We start from the raw sequence: 22356 nt of genomic DNA on the forward strand, positions 1-22356 counted from the left end.
ACTGCTAATGAAATTATTAAATGTCCTGTGTACCTGGAGTCATCGTGACATATGCTAAATTACATAAACTGAGAGTGGTTATCTCATTTTGCAGAAGCAAAAGGAACACATAAACAAAAGAGCAAGATTGGATTTGTTGTGATACGTCTATCTGTTTTGTGCTTTGGAAAAAAACAAAAGAAACACTATCAGTGATCTTGTCATGAAAAAAGAAATACTTTTTATATGTAAATTATTTTACAGCATGTAAAAGAACAGTTCCCTTTGTAGAATATAGAAGCTCATTGTGAAGAAAAACTATTGTGAACGCTTTTGGTGTTCCCTCTAGTAAAACCTTCGGTCCAGTTCGTGCTAACAGTAATGCTGCAATGTAAATCTGAAAGTCTTGAAGCTGAAGGAAGACCCAGTAGTGTAAGAGTTCATGTTAAGCTCAGGCCTTTCACAGTACTTCATCAAAGCAGACGTTGGTCCATGGGTATTAAATGTGAAGCCACACAGATTTGATGTGCAAGCAGGTACATAATCCTTTGTATGTATTATCTGCATTCCATGTATTCCTCCCACCACTTTTTGCTCTGTTTAGCCAGCAAAGGCTTTAGGACCCCCCTCGAGCAAAAAGCTGGAGCAGGACACAAATTGAAACCGTCATGCTCTCCTAATACCAACCAGGCTTATTGGAATGGAGAACGCTGCCTGCTCTGTTTCACTGGGAAGGGTTAGAAGGTCAGCTCTGTCATTATGAGTGCGCAACAGCATACACACCACTTTTTGCCCAACTAATGTGAGAGTATCAGCCTCGCTTCGACAATTACTATGGACGAAAGGAGTGCCTCATCTGCGGAACAAAGGAGAATATCTACCTGCAAATGGTTCTTCTTGCTTAACAAGGCAGACATTGACACAGAAAAGTAGCTTCTGTGTTAAATAAAGCCATAGCACATATTTCCATAAATTATCTGACTTTAATTGAGAAAATTAGTGCAAGAATTAGACTGTGTCTAATAAAAGACTCAAAGGCTGATTAGTGAATGCAATCTTGTTTACCCATGTACTCTCTGCTTTACACTGCCCTGGTCAGGGCCACGTGTGGTTTTGTTGCAAGGATCAATTTACCCTCAACCAGTGTGTTGTGGCAGCAGGTTTGATTGGTATCTTCGGAAATCACATGACACTGTAATAGTGCCATACAGATAACATAAAAGTAAACACGACTGCTCCCTAAAGACCAATAAGGTACAAATGTTCAAAGGATTCTCTGCTATGGCAAGTGTGGGGGCAGGGACTGACTGGGTGGGGCTGCGTTTACAACACAGAGAGCTTTTGTGGTTCAGACAGACAGGCGAGTGCTTGAACAAAAGCAGGGTGATGTTGTGTAAATAGTTTAATCCGGAGCATCTGGGCTAATATCTCAAAATTAAAAAATAAATAAATACATAAATATATATATATATATATATATATATATATATATATATATATATATATTGAATTGACTCTAGCAGGTGGAAAGAGTTTTTGTTCTGATGGTTTAGTGGGTGTTGTCCATCCCAACCATCCTATGGAGCCTTTCTGTTTACGTAGTTGTAACTAATACATATTGTCATTACCAATATGTATGCATGTTTATTTCAGTCAGAAAATGATGGGGAAAAGAGTAGTGTTGTGGGCTGTTTTATCTTGTCAATGGTCTAAATCCCTCCAAATATGTTAACAATGGCATAAGACAAATAAAAATTGTGTCTTAAAGAATGTTTAATATTCTCTTTGATAAACCACTTTACAGAGAAAACTGAGAAGGTAATCGGTAAAACTTCATCTGTCAGGCATAAATTCCATATAGTCTCAGCTGCTTTTTTTCTTTTTTAATATCAAAATGAATCGTCCGCAACTCCTGTTTTTTTTTTTTTTGTTTGTTTAGTTTTTTTTTTAATAAAAGCAGCTTGTAACCCTGTCTCTGTGCAGGACCATGTAGAACCAAATTATTAATAGATATTATGGCGGCATTACCAAAGCAGAGTTTTTGACAATCAAAAATGCTATATGAATTTGTGAGGTAATGTATTTTATTATGTACTTGGTACCATAAAGGCACTGCTTGACTCCACATCACCATCTGCTCAGCTGTGATGTTCACTCTGCTACATCTGTTGAGTGTGTAGGAGTTGCTTTACTAGACGAACGTAATGGGGCCATTTCTAAAAAAATTAAAAATTTAAAGCATCTTTTTCTGCATTATGATTTGATGAAAACATATTAATAAACATACACAGATATATCAGTGGGAAACCAGTTTACAGGTCATTTTAAAGTGATCAATCCTGGCTGACAAGAGTGTTATTTTCATTACAAACTAATCTATTATGTTTTCCTTAATGATCGATATTTTGGTGTATAAAATGCCAGAAAAATGTGTGAACTGTTTCTCATTCTCCAGAGCTCAAGATGATTTCTTTGTGTTGCTTTTTTTCGTAAAACAACTCTTTTCTTTTTCAGTTTACAGTGACATGGATGAGAGAAAATCCTTACAGGTTTCTATTGGGCATTTTTGTCAGACAAATAACACAAACAGTGACTCACTTGTCAAAAAATCTGTTTATTTTCTGTTGATCTAAAAAAATCAATGAATCAACCAACTGTACTAGGACCAGCCAGCCCATTTTCCTTCTAGTGCTTCAGGACCATTATAGCCAGTAATAAATCTGATTATAAATTATGTTAACTTTATGATCCAGACGGCAGACACTTACTGAGGAAGTCATTCGTGCTCAAGTTGGCTTAGTTGCTTCGGGCAGCTGAGCCAACTAGAGCAAGCTCCTATGCAAAAAAACAAGAAAACAAAAAACTGATGCCTCCAGACTGATGTGACACTTCATGAAGACACCTGCTGAAACGAGGAGCACTTTGATGTCAAGAAGGTTGTTTTGAATGTGTCAGGAATATTTTAAAGCTGCCTGTTAAATCATCTGACTAAACCTGACTTAAAAAAAGGGGAATTTTTTGAGAACTTGAGGGGCAATTTCTTTAGATGCAACAATATCAGTTCAACTTCTCCATAATTCAAAGGGTGTAACATTAATTAGTGAAAAGAATTACCCACTGCTGGTTTCATCCACAGTATAACAGCTTCCACTGCACCTCTGTGGCTCCTGTATATACTTTATCAGACTGTAAACATTTATTTTATCACCAGTGTGACCACACTTTAAAGCTCTAATTTGGCTGATGATTATTCCCTGTGATTGCTGAAGGATAAAGGGTTTGTAATTTTAATAACACTGACTAAAAATAGAGTTTTCAAACAGCAAGCCCTGCCATCTGAGAAAATGAGAACTTATCTGAGCCTCATCTCACATACAAAATAAGCACCAGGGGAACATATGAACCATTGGATACCTGTTTTCCAAGCTCTGGCGGCATGTCTGGTTCAATGTACAAAATAAAAGTCAACAATATGCATACAGTAGGACTACAAATCAGAGGATTGTTCAGGATTTGGGTTGCATCCAAGCAGAAACCTCCGCCTGTAAAAGCCTATGCAGAAGTGCAAAAAACTGCAGTTCATCCCTCCCTCAGGGGGGTGAATTTTTTTCTAACTCATCTGTTTGGATGCTATTTAATCTTGAAATTTGGCATAATTAGGGGCGTGTCCTTTTGACTGACAGGTATCCAATTTCCATGGCAAGAAGGGAGAGTGCCGCACAAACACAGTTTTAAGCTAAGTTTTAGCTCACGTTAGATTCGAGCTGGCTCAGTTAGCTCTTAGCTACAAGCAGCTCGGAGTTTGATAGACGTCAATCATCCACCCCCACGCTCACAGCCCCGCTAGCTGAGAGCTTTGCCCATTTTTGTTTTTTCTGGGAGCAACTGCAGGCTTGACGCCTACCAAGATAGCGATGGTAGGAACCGCCCAACGAGCTTCACTTTTGCTCTTCAGAAACCTACGGGTGACGTCACAGAGTCTCCGTCCATCTTTTATATACAGTATATGGTTGCATCCTACTTTCTTTTCCACCATACACAAAAACCATGACCATGAGATTTTTTTGGTTCTTTTTCAAATCAAACATTAAACTTTAGCTCAACTTTTGGCCCCAGAAAAAGACACTTCAAAATGTTCCAGTGACTGCAAGATAAGCAAAGTTAAACTGTAAGCCAGTGTGATCAGAAGCAGTAATGACGCATGTCTATGCAAGCCCATCATCAGGCACAGGCAGGCAGAACAAATTCAATAATGCTTGTAGGATCCTTCAGTTTAATAAAGTTTGAAGGCTCCTTAGCACATGAGGACGTTATCATGCTTAAATGACTTAGGAATAATTAAGAATAAATGACTGGAATGGAGGGTTAACAGGCCTTAGCCTTGCCATCCTTCACACAAAGCCTATATGTGCAGAAATCTCATAAGCAAATTAAGCAGGTGTAGTCTTTATAGTGCTTTTAAACACAGTTGTGAAAACAAGTGAAAACACTGAGTCACTGGCTTTTACTTTAGCTTTACAGATGTGAGAAGTTATCAGAATTTCTATTATTTAAAATATTGTTTTGTTAAATTTGGAGGTCATGTTTTGTGTACATATTGAAAAAGTTTTAAACATCCTAGTGACCCGTTTGCTCTTTGCTGTTCTTTGTGTGAATTATAACTCAGTAAGATGTTGTAAGATCATTTCCACATGTCATAAGTTTAATTAGAATAATTCTTATCTGTGCAGCTGAAGGTTCAGGCTGGAAAATGCCCCAGTTTTATCTTTTTAATGGGTAGAAATGGTTTGATAACCTTTTTGCCCCGTAAACTGGTGATTTGCCCGCAGGCTTTGTCTTTTTTCAGGAAACAGTTTGGATGGCTGGAGGAGCTTGTGTGCTTTAAATTCTTACCTGAGAGGCGCCACTAGTGTGATTGAGTCAAGACTTGCTGATCCATTAGCCTCTGATAGGGCATGCTTGTTCATGAGCCAGACACTTAGGTGAGCTAATGCATGCCCTTCCGGAAACAAAAGCATGAAGTCACTGGGAAAATGTTAGCCACAGAGATGCATTAGGAAGGGTTAATGGAAAGAAGAAAGAAGAAGGAAGTGGTGGTGCTTTGCTTTGTTAATGGCCTAATGTTGCCTATAATGGTATGTCCTTAATGGGAGTTGTTGGGGGATACTGGGGGAGTCAGGACAGTGTGCTCTTCTTTGATGAGCCCCAAGTCTGCCCACAGGCATCTCACAGCCACCCCCACCGTCCCTCTTGGATTAGTGTGGCGTGTGCCCCTCCAATACATAATTCACAAGATAATGGATGTGATTTTAGAGTGCACTTACCATCCAATCGCTTCAGCCAGCTGTGATCTTAAGAGCAGTCCTTGCAACTCTGCACAGCTCATCTGCTGATGCAATTTATGACATTTTTTAAGAGGATTTTATGGTCACACGTGTGGTCGAGTGTGTAGAAGAGGACATTTTAAAGACTAATGATCGTGCAACAAGATCAATTTCTAGGAAACCTCACGGCATGTCAATTACGGGGATAATCACCCTTCAGTAATGTGCTTTTATCTTTCCCCATCAGCCTGTCAAAAATGTGGCAAAAATCATTGTGATATTGTCAGTGATATTAGCCATGTGTCAAAATGTTGGTCCTGTTAAATGGATGCTTATGTGTTTTCCCTCTTGATATTGCATAAACATAGCTTCTTTAGCTGTGTTTGTACTTACTTAACTTCAATACCAACTAAAACTTTCTTATCCCAGTTTGGTTTCTTTTCTGAAGCGTTACTGTTCAATTTAAGCCGAATCAAAACTGAATGTTCTGCTTCAATTGTGCTGTCTGCATCAATAGAGAAAGATGGTAATTTAAAGCAACTAGAACATAATTTATTAAAGTGCTTGACAACGGCTTTCTTTTAAATTCTCAATTCAAACTCACTAATCAAAAAGAAAAATGCAAGATCTTCTTCAAACTGTGGAAGTTTTCTTTTTTTCTCTATATGACACAAATCTTTGTTATATCTGTTATCCAGTTTCAAACTTTGAGTGAAGTCAGTGTGTATTGCACGCAAATATGAGCTTATAGTGTATAGTGCTTAAGTATAACTGTGATGTGTAGGATTTTGCTTGTGGATATTAAAGACACAAGGTTACAACAATCTACCTGCCAGTCGGAGGTCATTGTTGTTGTTTGACGCCATGTTTTTTTTATTATCTTAGATAACAGACCAAACACAGGAAAAGTGACATCTGACAACACTGAAACCTAATGGAAAATTTACAACTTATATATCTGTGTTGTTTCATTATTGCATACTCTCTTTAGTAAGTAATGCTGAGTGAAAATGATCTCCTTAATGCTGCAGAAGGCAGTGTAGTGAGAAGATATCCCATGTTTCCAGCTGTAGAGCGGGACTCGTTTCTTCCTCTGGGCTTATTGTTTCGGTGCTCATGCTGTTGTTCGCTCCATCTACACGAATAACCCGCAGCAGGTGCAAAGTGTTTCCACCTGTTCTTACTGGATTGTCAACAGGTATTCTGGGAATTGCAGGAAATCACAGAATCAGAAGCAAACAAGCCATGATATGAATCATGTTCACCAGACTGTCACTCATACCCTTAAATTACTTCAGAGACTACATGTTTTTTATATATATAAAAAAGGAGGAGAAAAAGATAACAAAAAACCTGCAAACTGCCTTAATAACATTAACCCTTCTTCAGGTACTCATTGAAATACTATTTACAGCCATAGCAAAGAGTTTTGTTATAAGATTGGAGGATATTTGTTTCTAAAATAACAAATTTATACAGTAACAAGTGGTCTACAGCTGAGTCCACCCCTACAGTAAATCAGTAAAAACAGCCAAAAAATAAAAAATGCAAATACACATAAACAACCACAGCTCTTCTAAATCTTGTTCTAATGCAAGACTAATGCCACATTAACTAACTGGTTTCTAGGGGTCTTTAAAGCATCACAGATCAGTAAAATTAATTATTTTTCTCCTGACAACATTAATGTTTCTTTAGGGAAGCAGCCAGTAATTACACAAGGGCCTTAAATGCCTGTAAACAAAATAAATCTCCGCCTTCATGAGCCCTCCCCCCTTTCGTTGTCCTCTCTTCTTGATCCCCAGCGAGAGGCAGAAGTAGAAACCTGATCCCTCCCCAGCAGGTCTGCACAGGTTCTGCGGCCTCCTTGGAACAAATCTGAAATCAAAGAAAAGGGAGGCAGCATTTCCAGTGAAAAGGCAACAATGGGAACCCAACAGGTGAGACTGCAGGCAGTATATCAGCCCTGTTCCCGCCTGCTGTGGTCCAGAGGTGTCTGTTGACCATACATGTCTCAACTAATGAACAATGTTTGCTTGAGGTGTAAGAGAAACCTCTGTGTCTTTCTAGAAAATATATATTTTTCCCTGTTAGAGATGGGCTTTGTATTTTGGCAAGAGAGGAGTGTGAAGCAGGTTAAGATATTCATTGCTCTGGATGTGTAGAGACTCATAAAGAGCCCTGTTGATGACAGTCACTGCTTTTGCATTCATATGTTTTATAAAACCTCTTATATGCACCTTAGATTAGCATTTTGCTCATAAAAAACATGGAGAATGATCATGAATTCTGTGATTTGTCTCATGGTTGCCAACCATGAATTCTTTTGTTGGTTTTGGAGCACAGTGATCTCATAATATGTCCTTGCTACTGGGTTGAGGGAGGGGAGCTTATCCTTAATAGACTCATGCTAATAATACCTCGTTTTGCACTCTCTACATAATTTTCCATTTGCTGTCCATCCTCTTTCAGACAACAGCAAATACTTGTTTAGCCCTGAGATACCCTGAGATGACAAACATGGCTCTGCATGACTAGAAAATATGAAGGGGTTCTACTTATTTTTGTGTCCGTTTGGATTAACAGGTCCTGTTTTTACACAAGGGGTCGGTTATAGGGTTGAAAAATGCAGCTGATTTGCTGAATAGCTGATCAACACAACATTTGCTGCTATTTTGACAACTGAAAATGGTTTAAGCTGTTTTCAAGGAGAAAAAAAATCCAATTTCTTTTTTGTTATTATTAACTGCATGTATTTGGTTTTGGGCTTTTGGTTAGAAAAAAACAAGGAATCTGAAGATCCAAACTTAAGCTGCAACAAATCCTCACATTAAGTGACAGTTTGGAAGCATAGATTGTATATTAACGAAAATTGATATCATTCACTGGTTGGTGAACTTGCATTTGGACGTCTTAATTATAGCATTGAGCCATCAACATCTAAAGTATTTTGAGCTAGAAGGGACTTGTCTGGGAAGAATCTGAGAGTATACTATGCATATTAATCATGTAGCAGCACTCAGCTGTGACTTTAAGCTACATAATAATGCATAACCAAGTCTAAATACAATTTAATTAAGTGAGTTACTTCTATACCTGTTAATGAGGAGTAGAAATGGATAGTGAGAACAAAATAGTTTTGTTTTCTTCGCCAGGTTATAAATGTTTGTATGTGCTGTAATGTTTTAATAAGAATTTACACCAAGCTATTAAATTGTGATCATCCTGCTAATATCAGGAAGCAGGTTTTCCCCACATAAAATCAGTTTATCATTTTATTCTATAGTGATGTTAATGTTGTGGATAATTGTTGTACCAAATTCAATTTAAGCTACTTGAATATTACATCGTTATGAGCTAGTAATTTGAATCCTAAACATATTTCTCCAAGGCGACAATGACTCATGACATTGAATCATATTGTTTCAGATAATATTACATCATATTGCATCAAGTTACGTATCATATGCAAATCATCCCCAAATTAATTGGTGAATTTTTGGAAATTTGGAAGTGTAGCAAAAAAAAAAAAAAAAAAAAAAGTATGGTTGAAATCTCCAGAGATATAAAGGTACTGTGGTGTTGTATTTGTTGCCTTGTAACAGCTAAGCTAAACATATATTACATTCAGCATATAGACTGCTTATACAGGTCTACACTTTTGGTAAACAACTTGGTACCCAGGGTGTAGAGACACCTCTTCTCACTAACATGTCTAGTTGTTTTTTTTTTTTTTACAATATTTTTATTGATATAGAATTTTTTTACAAAAGAAGCACACATAACATAAATAAATAAAGTATCCAGATTTTTAAGAAGAGATCAGACTTTTAGTGTACCATGCATGTCAGATAGTCCAGTGGTATCAAATCCAATAGCACTCTCCATCAGCCTTTAACAATTGGTGTTTTGTTGTTGATCCACTGCAGTAAAATGTTCGTCCTTGCAGCAAAGGTCAAAGCACAATAAAGTTTCTTATATTCAGATGCTATGGCTCTACTTGGAGTCCCAAAATGAGAAATTGAGGGTCCATTTGCAACTTAACTCTAAATATCTTCTTCATTTCCATTAGGACATCAGTCCAATATTTTTGCAACTTGTGGCATGACCAGAAGCAATGAGTTCGAGTACCCACTTCCATCTCACATTTAAGGCTCATAGGGGAAAGAAAAGGATTGAACATGTACAGTTGGGAGAAATGTGCATTCTATGTATAATCTTAAGCTGTAGTGCTCTGGCATGATCACAAAGTTAAAATAATTTAACTTGTTTTCTAATATTAGTAATTGCTAATTCTTTTTCCAATGTGTCCTTTAATCCCTGCAAGGATACGGGGGATGCAGAGAGCAGGATTTTTCTAAAATGTCTCTTCTTCAGCTTATTTGCACTGGCCATTCCAGTCATTACTCGGGCTGCTCCCATATGTCTCCCAATGACATGGTTACTCATGATAACATGCTAGAAATTTCAGTAGAAAATTTCTATAAATTTCAGTAAGATATAGATTAACAGAGTAACTAGAGCTGGTGCAGCAGTGCATCGCCATTCTACAATTGAAATAGTATAGCTCAGCTTGCTCTTGAAGCCTCAATTGGCCATTTTATTTATTTTGTTTTGATGTTTGTTTGTTTTTTTTGTTTATTTGTTTTGTTTTGTTTTCTTGCCAGGGCCAAATCAAATTAGATGGTTTCCTGCTCAACAAATGAATCAAACAAATGAATTTTCATTGGTCTGTCGCACAACTTCAGTGGATTAAAATTGCGAACCATAAACCATGCATCAACATAGTTGCTGATTTACTTATCTAACTTAATTTAGTAACTGATCAGTCACCTGACCTTTAGCTTTATGTATATTTAATAAAATAACATTAAAAATATAAGTCATATAAAGAAAGGTAATTATACCTTAATGATATGAAACTTGGAAGTGAATGTATTTCTTTCAAGTTTTGGGACAGTGATACCTCGTGTAAATGTGGCATGCAGAATGTACTGCAGCATTTGATAAGTACAAAACTAAATTGGCTTGCTATTCTCGAGACTAATTTCACATTTCACTTTTTTTTTATTGCACGGCAATGCATCAATGCAGTGTTCTATTATTATCAGGCAATATTCTACTCTTCTCCATCATAAAACTAATAAATGTGCTAGACTTCAGACAACATTTTTATGGAAGTTATAGATAAGAGACCAAAGAGAGTGGATCACTTATTAAAAGCAAAAAAAAAAAAAAAACTACCGTGGTTCAGCTGAGCTGCAGATAGACCCTTTGGGGAACCTTGTCAGACAATGAAAGCTTTGTCTGAGTCTTTCTGTCCATAAATGAACCTTCTTTCAAAACTGAAGGTCAGGGAGACACGGGGTCACATCTTTAGGGTGTTGTTGTGTCGCTTCTGTGCCCTGAACCAGATGGTGTGGCATAAACCAGGCAAATGGGTTAAAATCTGCGCGTCTCAAATTCATAATGTTAATTTTACAAAATACAGCTTCTGGCAACCCTGAAGTCTAAGAATAAGCTTATAAATTATAGATATTATTTTTGTAATTGATAAATAATCACAAACATTTTGTCTCAAGCCAAAAAAAAGAAAAAATCTCCAATGCGAAGACTTTCTTTTTTTTCTTCAACATGACAGTAAATGGTGCATCTTTGATGTTGATGGCACAAGAAAGGAGTCAGAAAAGCAGGGATAATTAAATGGCTTTTAACACCATTTTTTGGCAATGGATATCCAAAAAGATGAAGAGATTCGTCTAGAAAAGGAGCTAATTTATGAATAATGAAAATGACACTTGATTAAATCAGCTCATAAATGGTTAGGATTGACAGTAATTATTGTGGCTTCCTCAAAATTACTAAAAAGGAAAAGTCAGAGGATCATGAAATGCAGCAGAAATGAATATTTGGGCATCGTGAAGCTCTGCACTACACACCAAATCCAACAGTTGTTGAAATAGTCGAGCATGGACCACAGTGGTTGGCCAGCTGGCTAGCAGACCTGCTTAGTATGCTGCCAGCATAGATAAAAAGTTTGCAGCCTGCCCATGAAAGTTCTATGCTTCCTCATTACATGTTTAAAAATCACTCAGCAGTGAACAGATGTAAGTTTTGTTTTTTTTTTCTTTGCCCACTGGCTCTTGACAGTCAAAATACAAGTTGATGGCTTCAGTTTTATGCTGTACAGACACTGACAGGCAATTACAGTGGGAAGGACAGAGTAAAATTACAGAGCATACAGTGTTGCTTGGAACGCTGCTTCCATGGTTCAGCCTGCAACAAAAAGAGATGCAGTGTGAGAGGGATGTTGTGCTGTCAGTTATCCATCAGTGACATGATTACACCTCTTCCCTCGAGAGAAACAGACACGGATAGTGAGGATGTAGTTGTTATTTATTTCTTTATTTATTTTAATGTCTTTCTTCAGCCAGCTGATATGGAACATTTCTTGAACCTAAGCTGATACTGTAGCGGAATTACATCGTAGTCATGTGCCTGTCACAGTTGGCAATATATGAGCTGATGGGGTGCATTCAGAATGAAAGAATTGACACAACAGCAGTCTGTAGAGCTCAGGTGGTTGCAGATAGCTACAAGGATGCTTTGGGGATCTGGTTGTAGGCTGTGCAATTTTCTAAAGCCCTCTCTCACCTTTCTGTGTGATGGCAATTTTTCTTGGCAGCAAGCGCTTAGAGATTGAGCTTATTAAATCACTGATCTCTCTCATTTGGGGTACTTGATATGGCTAATCAAAATTCAGGACTTGTTGAATTATTAAAGAAAAGACAAGGACTAGAAGCAGAAAGTCATGGAAGGTTAGGCTTCCTTTGATTTCTCTCTCCTCAGGCAGGTGCAGTTCAGTATGAGAATCTGGCCTTTCTTCAAGTATTATTGATCTAGTGGTGGTTCTGTTTGCCCCCTCACTGCTGAACCACCTCTGAAGCAAGGCTATTTGCCATCAAGTCTTTGTAGACATGCACCATGGGATCTCCATTCACTGCACACTCCTCATTTTCAGCACTTAATAAGTTTGGCCCCTCAGTTTTCTTTTGGAAGTTGTAGCTGAAAGGCATTCACACACTCAGACACACTCAAATGGGAGGTAGGTGTAAGGTAGAAAAACAGGGATACTGTGGCGAAGTAGCTGATTTCCCTGGTGAGCTTCTATCTGAGCTGTTGTCACCTGTCTCTTCTCGCGGATAGAGGCGCCTTAATCAGGAACATGAAAGTGTCTCCTGTGGTGCTGCTTCCTGTCTCAGTCATTCACCTGGTTTTTCCTTGATTTACCTTAGCATCGGTTTTTTTTTTAATGTCCAGTGTGAAAGCTCTACTTTCATAAATGAAAAGGAATGCACATAAAAGCTGGTGAGATTAGTTATTTTGGGGTTCTGAAGACCAAAGCCGTGAACATCAATTTTGGAGAAGCAATTGTTGCTGGCTACCAGTCTTGGAAGGGTTGTAAGGTCATTTCCAAACTATTTGGAGTTCATCATTCTACAGTGAGAGAGTTTATTCACAGGTGGAAAACATTCAAGATAGGCACCAATCTTCCCAGAAGTGGACGTCAAAGGGCCTTATCTCATCTTTTCAGTTAGCTTGTCAAATGGAATGTACTGTCATCACAATACACTTCAGGAAATACCAAACAAGCATGGCAAGGAGAATTTCCTCTTCTTTTCCAGGTTTGCAAAGATGCATTAAAGGAAACCACAAGACTTTTGGTATAATTTCTTTCAAATAACTCAAATGTGCTGTCATCTGACTTCTGGCTAAAATTGGGGAAAAAACAAGAGCCCAAAAATAAGAGCAAATCTATAACAGAATGGCTGAAATAGAAAAGAGTTTATTAACTATGTTTACATGGACAAATATTTCATCTATCTGATTGAAATCAATCTGATAAGACATTCCAGCTGACATGTTTATATGGACGCTACATAAAGGGATCCAATCAGTTGTATTTACAACTGTATTTATCAATACAATCATAACCTTTTTAACATTCTCAGTGCCTACTAGTTTGGAAAAAGAAGTCCATCCATCCATCATCTTGACCTCTTATTCCATATCGGGTCGCGGGTGAGCTGGAGCCTATCCCAGCATTTTAACAGCTGGACCTGGACAGGTCACCAGTCTGTCGCAGGGCCAACACAAACAGAGACAAACAACCATTCACACACACACTCACTCCGAGGGAGAATTTTAGAGTGTCCAATTAACCTAACATGCATGTCTTTGGACGGTGGGAGGAAGCCGGAGAACCCGGAGAGAACCCACGCATACACGGATAGAACATGCAAACTCCACACAGAAAGGCCACCACCCTCAAGGTTCGAACCTCCGCCCAGCCAAGATTCGAACCGGCGACCTTCTTGCACCACCGTGCAGCCAGGAAAAAGAAGTGATTTTCTTTTTTTATTTTACACCTTTTGACCATTGAAACACTTAACAAACAATAATTCTTTCAGTTCCAGTCCCATTACGTTGAGCTGCCGCCATTGTTCAAGAATAGTTTCGGTCATTACCACTTTCCTATGTATCAAAGTATTATTTTCGTTTTTACACATGATCGAAAAGAGTAAGACAATAAGACAGTTAAGCTGATCTCAGTAGCCGGTGTTATTCTTATCACTTCCCATTAAACCCGCATGTTACAGACAACAGCTGGAGGTGATGATTTTTTGGTATGTACTCTGAACTTGGTGCAAGAATTTGTCAGTGTGAAGTCACTGTTCACTTACTTTTGTTGTGAGGGATTACCTTATCTCAGTAAGCAGCGGGAGCTTTGCCTTCTGTAACTCAACGTGCGATTAGTTCTCATTGTGCAATAGTGTAATCTGCAGCGATAATGTCTTTTTCTCAATACACTCTTTTAAAGTTCTCAGAGACACTGAGCACAGCTTTGTTTGAATATTCAAAAAACTCTATTTGAATGTGAAATGTAAGAAACCTATTATACAAGAAGAAGGATAACCTTTTCAACACTGCTGTGCTTGCAGCGTTTATTCAGTATAAAACTTCTTTTTTTTTTTAAAAGTCATTGTACTGTAAGCTTCATCCTAGCAGGTTGTACTGCATTTTTCTCTTGAGATTTTTGACTCTCAGCACTAAGATGCATGCAGACATGCAGACCTGGTTTCCAACTAGACTCTGAAAAACATTTGCATGTTCTTTCTAGTTCATTACATTATTCAAGCACCATCGTGCACAGGTGTAACACATTATCAGAACATGGAGAGATTATTTTTGGCATCTTAAATACCTCAAAAAATTAAGCGTAGCTGGATGTCATCAAATTTCACACATATGCAAATCATGTCCCTACATACTGCACAGAAAGCTCATTAACAGCCACCTCACAATGTATTCAGAATGTCTCCATTTCCCTTTCTTCCACCCAGCACATGCAATCATTTCTGCCTTGATCAGAAACCTGCACGTTTCATTAGATTTATATCAGAGAGGCGAACTTACGGAGTGTGGGATTGTTCTATCAGCATGCTGTATTTAAACTACCTGCTGATGGACACCTTGTTGGCAAAATTTAGATGGGTGCAAGTTTAGATGCAAATTTATATTCCAGCAAACTCCACTTGTTAAGAGAGTTCAGATCAGCTGCATTTCAAATGTATAAGAAGTAATTAATACTTTATCAAATGCTGAAACTAATAAGAAGTCAAGCCTCTTCACGAATACAAAGAAAATAGGCAAAAAACTTGAAGTTTTATAATTCAGAGGATTATTTAAGCAGATTATTGCTCTGGTTGCTACTAAAAGTAAACAAACTTTGAATGCTTGTAGCCCTTTATCAGACCCTCACTGAAACACTTGAAAATTTAAACCATAGGTTGAAAATTTAAATTTTCATGAACAATATTTTAGACTATTACAAGACTTTAAAACTTTTGTATGTCCAGTGAAGTGTTCAAGTATGGTCCTTTGCCCGCTAAAGGGTTATTGAACATAATGATGTGAGATGAGCAGATTTCAGGGGTCCTGGACAATGAGAGGAATCAGTGCAGGAAGTAAAAGTAATTTAGTTGACAGGAGACAGAGCTTATCCCCATGTTTGCTAAAGAATTCTTTGTAAAAATATGTCAGCGGTTTAAATGAGTGATGTTTTTTGTTTTGTTTTTTTTGTTTGTTTTTTTTTTTGTTTGTTTTTTTTTGTCCTGAGCTGTGACTAGTAAATGTCGCAGAGCCTCGTTTAAATGCTGTGATTGTACAAATGTGAGGTGAAATGCTACGTCAGTGCTGTGTGTTTTTCACGTACTTTTCATTGGGCGGGTTACTCTGCTTTCATAACCTGTTTCTGCTTCATGGACACAGCTGTCAGCGCTGATTATAGTTACCACCACTGAAATACTCCACCCCGCACCATTCTCCAGCCCTTTCATCCTTTTCTGTGTATTTTATTTCCTATCTGTATTGGTTTTACCTGATGTTTTACTTCCATCAAGCTTGCTTATTTTTTGCCGGTGTCAAGATAAATTAGGATCACTTTAAGATAAAGATAAAGGTTAAGTATCTTAGAAGTACACCTATTAACAGCTCAGTCTCAGGAAGGACTGGCTGAACTTATTTCTTACAGCTGAAGTTCTTTTTTCTTTGTCTTTTTTTTTTGCCATTTCATCCAACCTTAGTCTCAAACATTTAAAAGGACTGATAAAAAAGTGTAAAAAGCTACTTTTGAAACTGATTAGACAGGGTTGCATTTCAGATAAATACCTCTTGCCAGAAGAATGACAGCTTATCACAAAGGCTGAATAGAAGTAAGGAAGTAGCTTTGCCCTGGCCGCTGTATAACTATTACATCTGGCTTTTATAAATAAATAAACAAGGTATATCATGTTGATCAGTGAGTTATAAAGTCCCCTGTGGATGGCACCAGACAAGCCTTTTCTCCATGTTGTCAAATAGTATCTGTCATGTCACGTCATCTAAACTCTCTGCATTTCCAGAACCAAACCTTTTGAAGCGAGACAAGTGGCCACAGGGCAGTGAAGTCATCCCAGTCACAAAAATGGCTAAAGCAACTTAAAAAGCAGCAGAGCAGTGAGGTAGACAGACCCTGTTAAAAACATTTGATTAAATGGTCTGCATTTAGTCATCTTCTTCATGCAGGAGCCTTAAAGACAGGTTTTGCCAGTTACTAAGGCGTCAGACTTGAGTTGTTTGACAGCTCATAATGATGAGTGGCAAATGTTTATGTGTGGACTTGTTCGGCTAAGTGTCAAGAACATAGCAGTAGAAGAGTTTGCTGACTTGAGGCAAGCTGTTCGAGTCTTTACTTAAGCAGTACATCAAACCAGAGCAAAACTATTACAGGACATATTTTTAACTTGCTTGATAGTCCTGATGTGAAAATGACACTGAATAACATTGGTTGTAACGTGGGAAACAAAACATGTAGGGGGAGGAAACAAACAGTCGTGCACCTCGAAACTTGTCACCTTGGCCTGACATCACATTCAACTGTGCAAACACTCCCTCAGGGTCCCAGTTGTTACTCTGTCATAATGTGAACAATGGTAACCATAGTAAAAGCATTTACTTTCATTCAAACAGGATTCAAATGAGGATCACGCACACAGCAAATGAATTCACTCCAACTCTGCACCACTCTGAGGAAACCTTTAAAGCGCTGATGAGTTGAGAGTGAAGCTAAAGGGGGGACTGTTGATGTGTGCAGCTGTTTTTTGGGTTTTTTTTTTTTTTTTTTTTTGTTATTTTGAACAAATATAATCAAAAACTTTCAAAGTTGAATGTGCATGAAATATTCAAGTATTTTTTTATTCCTTTCCCATAAATACACAAACATGACTTGTTACTGATTCAACAGATAAAGCATGGCTGGCCAGCACTTTGTTGTGCTGTGGAACTGTTTTGGGTTTTAGCTGTCAGATTTATGCTTCCACACGCCCACTAGCACGTTTACCTAAGCCTGAACTCCAAGAGGTCTGAAATGTAAATGCGAATCCTAGAAAAATGAACACCACCTCATTTTCAGGCGGGCCGTGGCAGCTTTTTTCTACCCTGCAACCCTCTGGCTCTAACCCCTCATCACAGTTTGTCGAGACACTTCTGTAGGCACCCTCCTCCCATCCCCCCCCTCAAGCACTTTGTCTCCATGGCAATGTTTTGAATGAAATTTAGGGCAGGAAAGGAGCTGTAAAATTATCAGAATTCTATTGGATCTGCTGCTTTTGTGTGTTTAGAGAGAGACTAAATGGTATTGTTAAAAGGCTGTAAAATAACAGACTTAGATTTTATGTCTAAAAATTTATGTTGGACCCGACCAGATTAGTATCTCATGATACATAATTGAAGAACATGTTTATGCTTTTGTATTTCACAGTAAGCGCTTTGGAATCCGTTATCGGCCTGTATGGGGAAACAGTTGAGATTCCTTGCAACAGTGAAGGCATCAAAGCAGAAAGCATCCTCATTACCAAATGGAAATATGTAAGTCACACATAGGTCAATGGTTTCACAATGGTTACCACCGTCGGACACCCACTTAGCATGTCTGAACCACGCCCATTCTGAGTGCATTAGAGCATGCATCTGTGCCTCCATATGACACTGCATGACCACGGGGTGTGGAACAAGACACTGGGTGCTTTTATTTGAATTGGTGGCTGCATGTGATAGACGTGTAACAAGTGCACTATGCTCTTCCAGGACAAAGGAGAAGGACTTTCAGGAGACCTGCTGATCAGGAACAACCAGAATACTGTGATCACTGCCACAGATGAATACAAGGACCGTGTGAGAATGGCCGAGAACTCCAGCCTGCTGCTTTCCGCAGTCAAACTTACTGACCAGAGAACTTTCACCTGCATGATGGTGACTGATGTAGACATTCGAGAATACCCCATTAATCTGGTGGTCTACAGTAAGTATAACCTGGTGAAGTGTTGCTAAAGGAGGCATACTGAGCTCGTTTTTCATAAGTTAAAACCATTTCCAGAGGCCTTAATGAATTGTCTGTAACTTGCTTTGGTGAAAAATAGCACAGAAAGAAATATAGGAGCTTCAATTCAAGCATAGATTTGCAGCTCTTTTCACACTGGCCAATATGATGGTGTGGAGTGACTTACTCCAGTTTACCCCATTCTTCCCCAGGGTCTGCACCTTTAATGTTGGTAGCACTCAATCCTTGAAGCACATTATTACCAAATTAAGGAGCACATAGTAAATAGCTTGAGAGCTCATACTATTACCCCACACCAAAATGATAAATACTTGACTGAGAGTTGGTACTGAACACTTTTTTAGGCCCAAACACTCACGAGTCATGCATTTAACTGTTAAACAGTACACACACACACAACACGATGTAACAATGTTCCAGCGGTTTTTCACATCAGTCTATCTTTTGCAATTCTGACATACCAAACAGGCAAATCAATCAACACCTCATCAGTGTGTGCTAACACACAACAAACTGGCTTTGTGGACTCAAAAACTATTGCTACAATATAAACTGCATCCATAATGTTAACAATGCAAGCTTTTTACTTAATAGTCCTTTACATCCCAAAGGCTGTCTTGACAAAACAAAGAACACCAGTATTTTTTTTTTTTTTTGTTTTGTGCTATTTCATATCTTTGCTGCTGAATATGGCTTCTTCGTCAAAGAAAGGAATGGCAAGGGCGATGTTTGCTTGCCAGGAGCTTCAAACGTTATTGTAATTACACTGGTTGTCATTAATTTCAGCTCGTGTTGTTTGCCACCAATTTGATAATTTGCCACTGCTTCTTTTTCTTCTTCTGTTGGCTCCGGGTCAGATTAGCAACAGTGGTGATTTGTCTTCAATCTAGTACTAAATGTGGATGGTTCGCAAATAATCTCAGTTGTTTATTTTTAATTTATACTTCATAGGTGTTTTTTGTACATCCTAGGTAGTATCTTTCCAGTTGCGTTACCTTGTTCCTGGTTCTTAATTTTTTTATGTTTTAAATATAATTTACAGGTTCTTGATCTGATTTATAGGGTGTACCAGAAAAGTTGTACAAATCTTTAAAAAACACTTTTTTTTCATAAAGTACACTGCTACATCTCTTGTCAAGTCAAATGTGCATTGACTGGTTAGCTTATTGACCGTATTAGACAGGCACAGTGGAAATTAGATAAGATTAGATTAAATTAGATTAGATAGACCTTCATTCGTCCCTCATTAGGGCAATTTAGTGTTGCAGACAGCTGTATATAATAAACAGAATATACTGTATATGCTGTATACACAGTATATACTGAACCAAAATAGAAAAACACACGCTAATCTATATTTATATATATATATATATATATATATATATATATATACAAATCACACCCATACAATTACATTTAGATGTTGATCTGGAAAGAAGCAAAAACAAAAAGAAGCATTTCAGACAGTTCAGGAGTTGCTTGTCTTTTTGTAGGAGAGAGTAATTCCCTTTTGTTATGACTTAAAGGAGCAACAGCCTTGTATCCCCAAAAAAACATTCATTAACACATGCTTTATGTATTACAGAACCACCTGCAAACCTGGATATATCTGACAAAGCGAAGGAACTGGAGATTGGCAAACTCACTAAGGTGGAGTTTTTAGTGCTGAATGTTGCTCATTCCTACATTTTTAACAGTAACTCATCAAGGGAAATCCCTGACTTGCACTAAGGTTTCTTGAGGCCTATAACAGATAGCGTGCATGTTACTAGAGTAATGAGTTATTTGAAGTGATTCTCATGAATTTGTAAAGAGCAGAAATCCCCATCCCCCCCACTCCTACCTACTGTAATTAGAATACTCAGAGGATTGGAGGAGCCTTAGAAATGCTTTGGGCATTTCATTTCATTTGGGCAGAGAAACTCTTTACTCCTCAAATGCTGTGTAGGCACTAAGAAAACTAATTTGTTAACATGTTTAGTTATTTTAAAAAAATAATGAAATGCATACATTTGAGAGCAGTTTTTTGTTATGTTTCTTAAATTTTTAAATTTATTTTGCTGTTGTTGTCGCTCCTCAGCTGGGAACATGTGTTGCACGAGATGCTAATCCAGCTGCAAGCATCACATGGTTGAAGAACAAAAAACCTCTGGCAGATGATGGGAAAGGTGTGCATTCCTTGTGTTTTTTATTATTATTATCTGTATGACTTTCAGTATGAAATGTTCTGTAATTCTAAATTGTCCACCTCTTGCTGAAAGGGTATCTGCAGGGTTTTGGTAGTTTTTTTCCTTGTTAGAGTTTTCAGGCAGTGCTTGTTTGTTTTGTGTCCAGGGATTTCCATCAAAGACTCAGTGGTGATAGACCCTGCTACTGGCCTGTCGACCACAACGTCCACACTGGAGTATTCTGCCAAGAAGGAAGACACTAAAGCAGAGTTCACTTGCAGCACTCGTGACGCTGTAGGTGCACAGATTGTGTCCTCTCCAGTGACTCTGACTATCACGTGTGAGTAACTCAACCCACTTTGTGTTGTTTGCAGATGAGCTGCTCTCAGAGCACCTGTAGCAGCACTCCTTAAATGCAAAACTAAGGAAAGTCAATATTGACAATAGCTTGATGCGTCAAAAACCTATTTTCATTCCACAATCATGCTAAGCTTTCTTAAAGGAGTAGTGTGTTGTAGCGGGAAAACATAGTAGTGAGAAACATATATTTTGCCTTCTTGGTATATTAATTCAGAACAATGACACCACTTATTTCTGTCCTCAAAATATATTACAGCCAGCAGATGGTTTGTTTAAATTTGCAAAGATCTAACTGAAACAACATCTGCCTGCTCTTCATAAGCTAACAAATGTGATTCATTGGTGTTGCCAAGCTAAACTGAAGAAGTGATTTCCCACTGTAGCTTCATATTTACTGTAGCTAGTGTTAAAATGTTCCTTTTCCCAAGTAAAGATGTTGCTCATTTGGTGCTTTTATCTCTCAACTGTGGGTCCTTTTTGGTAAGATGGAAATCTTTGACTTTTTCTGTATTTGTGCAAGTTTGTCAGGAGTGCTTGCCGTCTGAATGTGTATCTGTTGAAAATATGAAAAGTTGACACCCAAGGCTATACTTTGCATTTTTGGACCAAACATTTCTGGCGACTCTGTGATAGTTACTGTTTGTGGAGTTCCTCTGAGAGTTATGTAGCCTCAAGGGGTAGTTCTGCTCACCAGATGTCTACTACTGGTATAAGCTTCGAGCATACTTCTTTTCTTTTCCCTTGTGAAACCATTTACAAAATCGGAGGGACATTCCTAAAAAAAAAGAAAAAAAAACCTAAGAACCAAAGGTGTCACATTTAAGTTTTTTTCCTGATTCTGGTCAGACCTGTTGAAAAGATAGCCATGCATAAATTCAACTAATAATACATTATACTTGTTTAACTAATAAAATTGAACCAACTACTATTTCTATAATATTGCTGAAGTAATATTGTGATCTGTTAGATAAGAAATTCAAAGTATAAACTTAAAATGAGTATATATCAAATTGCTCCATAATTGCACTGCATGCATCGATTGAACATAACCAGGGGGGGCTGCTTCAACCTGCTTTACTGGAACATGTTACGTTGTGGTGGTCTCATACAGTGCCTTCATTACTGATTTAGTGATATTGGTGAGTAGCAGTGTGCATCTGTGATGATGTGCTAATTAGCCTTGTGCTAATCACTAACATTGAACTTGTAGGGGACATAAAACAACAGAGCTTGAGAGCTGAAGTGTGCTCTGTTAACCTAATACTGATTCATTCAAAAAGCGCCTTGATCTGGAGCCTCGTCTTATACTTGAGATCGGATTGTGAAGTCCCTACAAATGTCTACATGTCTTCCCTTCAATGAGACTTCAATAATTCTTACAAGAGCTAAAATAAAGTACCAGTTGACATATTGTTTAACTGCAGATTGATCTGTTTAAGAATCTCTCTAACACTGCAAAAATAATTTATTTGCCGTTTATGTGATTACTATTTGTGATGTATAAACAGCTGCCTAATTAGAATTTAATAATATGGTCAGAGCTCAGGAACACTGATCTTAAAGATTCTCTGTACTGTAATCT

General features: G+C 37.9%; 1 protein-coding gene across 2 annotated transcripts in view; it reads left to right on the forward strand.

Moving 5' to 3' along the window:
* The window catches only part of LOC121645593 (CD166 antigen homolog A-like), a 42154-nt gene that overhangs the window by 8563 nt on the left and 11235 nt on the right, over positions 1-22356 (forward strand). For both annotated transcript variants that reach the window (XM_041994111.1, XM_041994110.1), the window contains exons 2-6: positions 17665-17771; positions 17991-18204; positions 19832-19896; positions 20327-20414; positions 20581-20754. In XM_041994111.1, the coding sequence (XP_041850045.1) occupies positions 17665-17771; positions 17991-18204; positions 19832-19896; positions 20327-20414; positions 20581-20754 (648 nt within the window). The remainder of the gene's footprint in view (positions 1-17664; positions 17772-17990; positions 18205-19831; positions 19897-20326; positions 20415-20580; positions 20755-22356) is intronic.

Source organism: Melanotaenia boesemani, chromosome 9 (genome assembly GCF_017639745.1).
Source record: "Melanotaenia boesemani isolate fMelBoe1 chromosome 9, fMelBoe1.pri, whole genome shotgun sequence".
NCBI lineage: Eukaryota > Metazoa > Chordata > Actinopteri > Atheriniformes > Melanotaeniidae > Melanotaenia > Melanotaenia boesemani.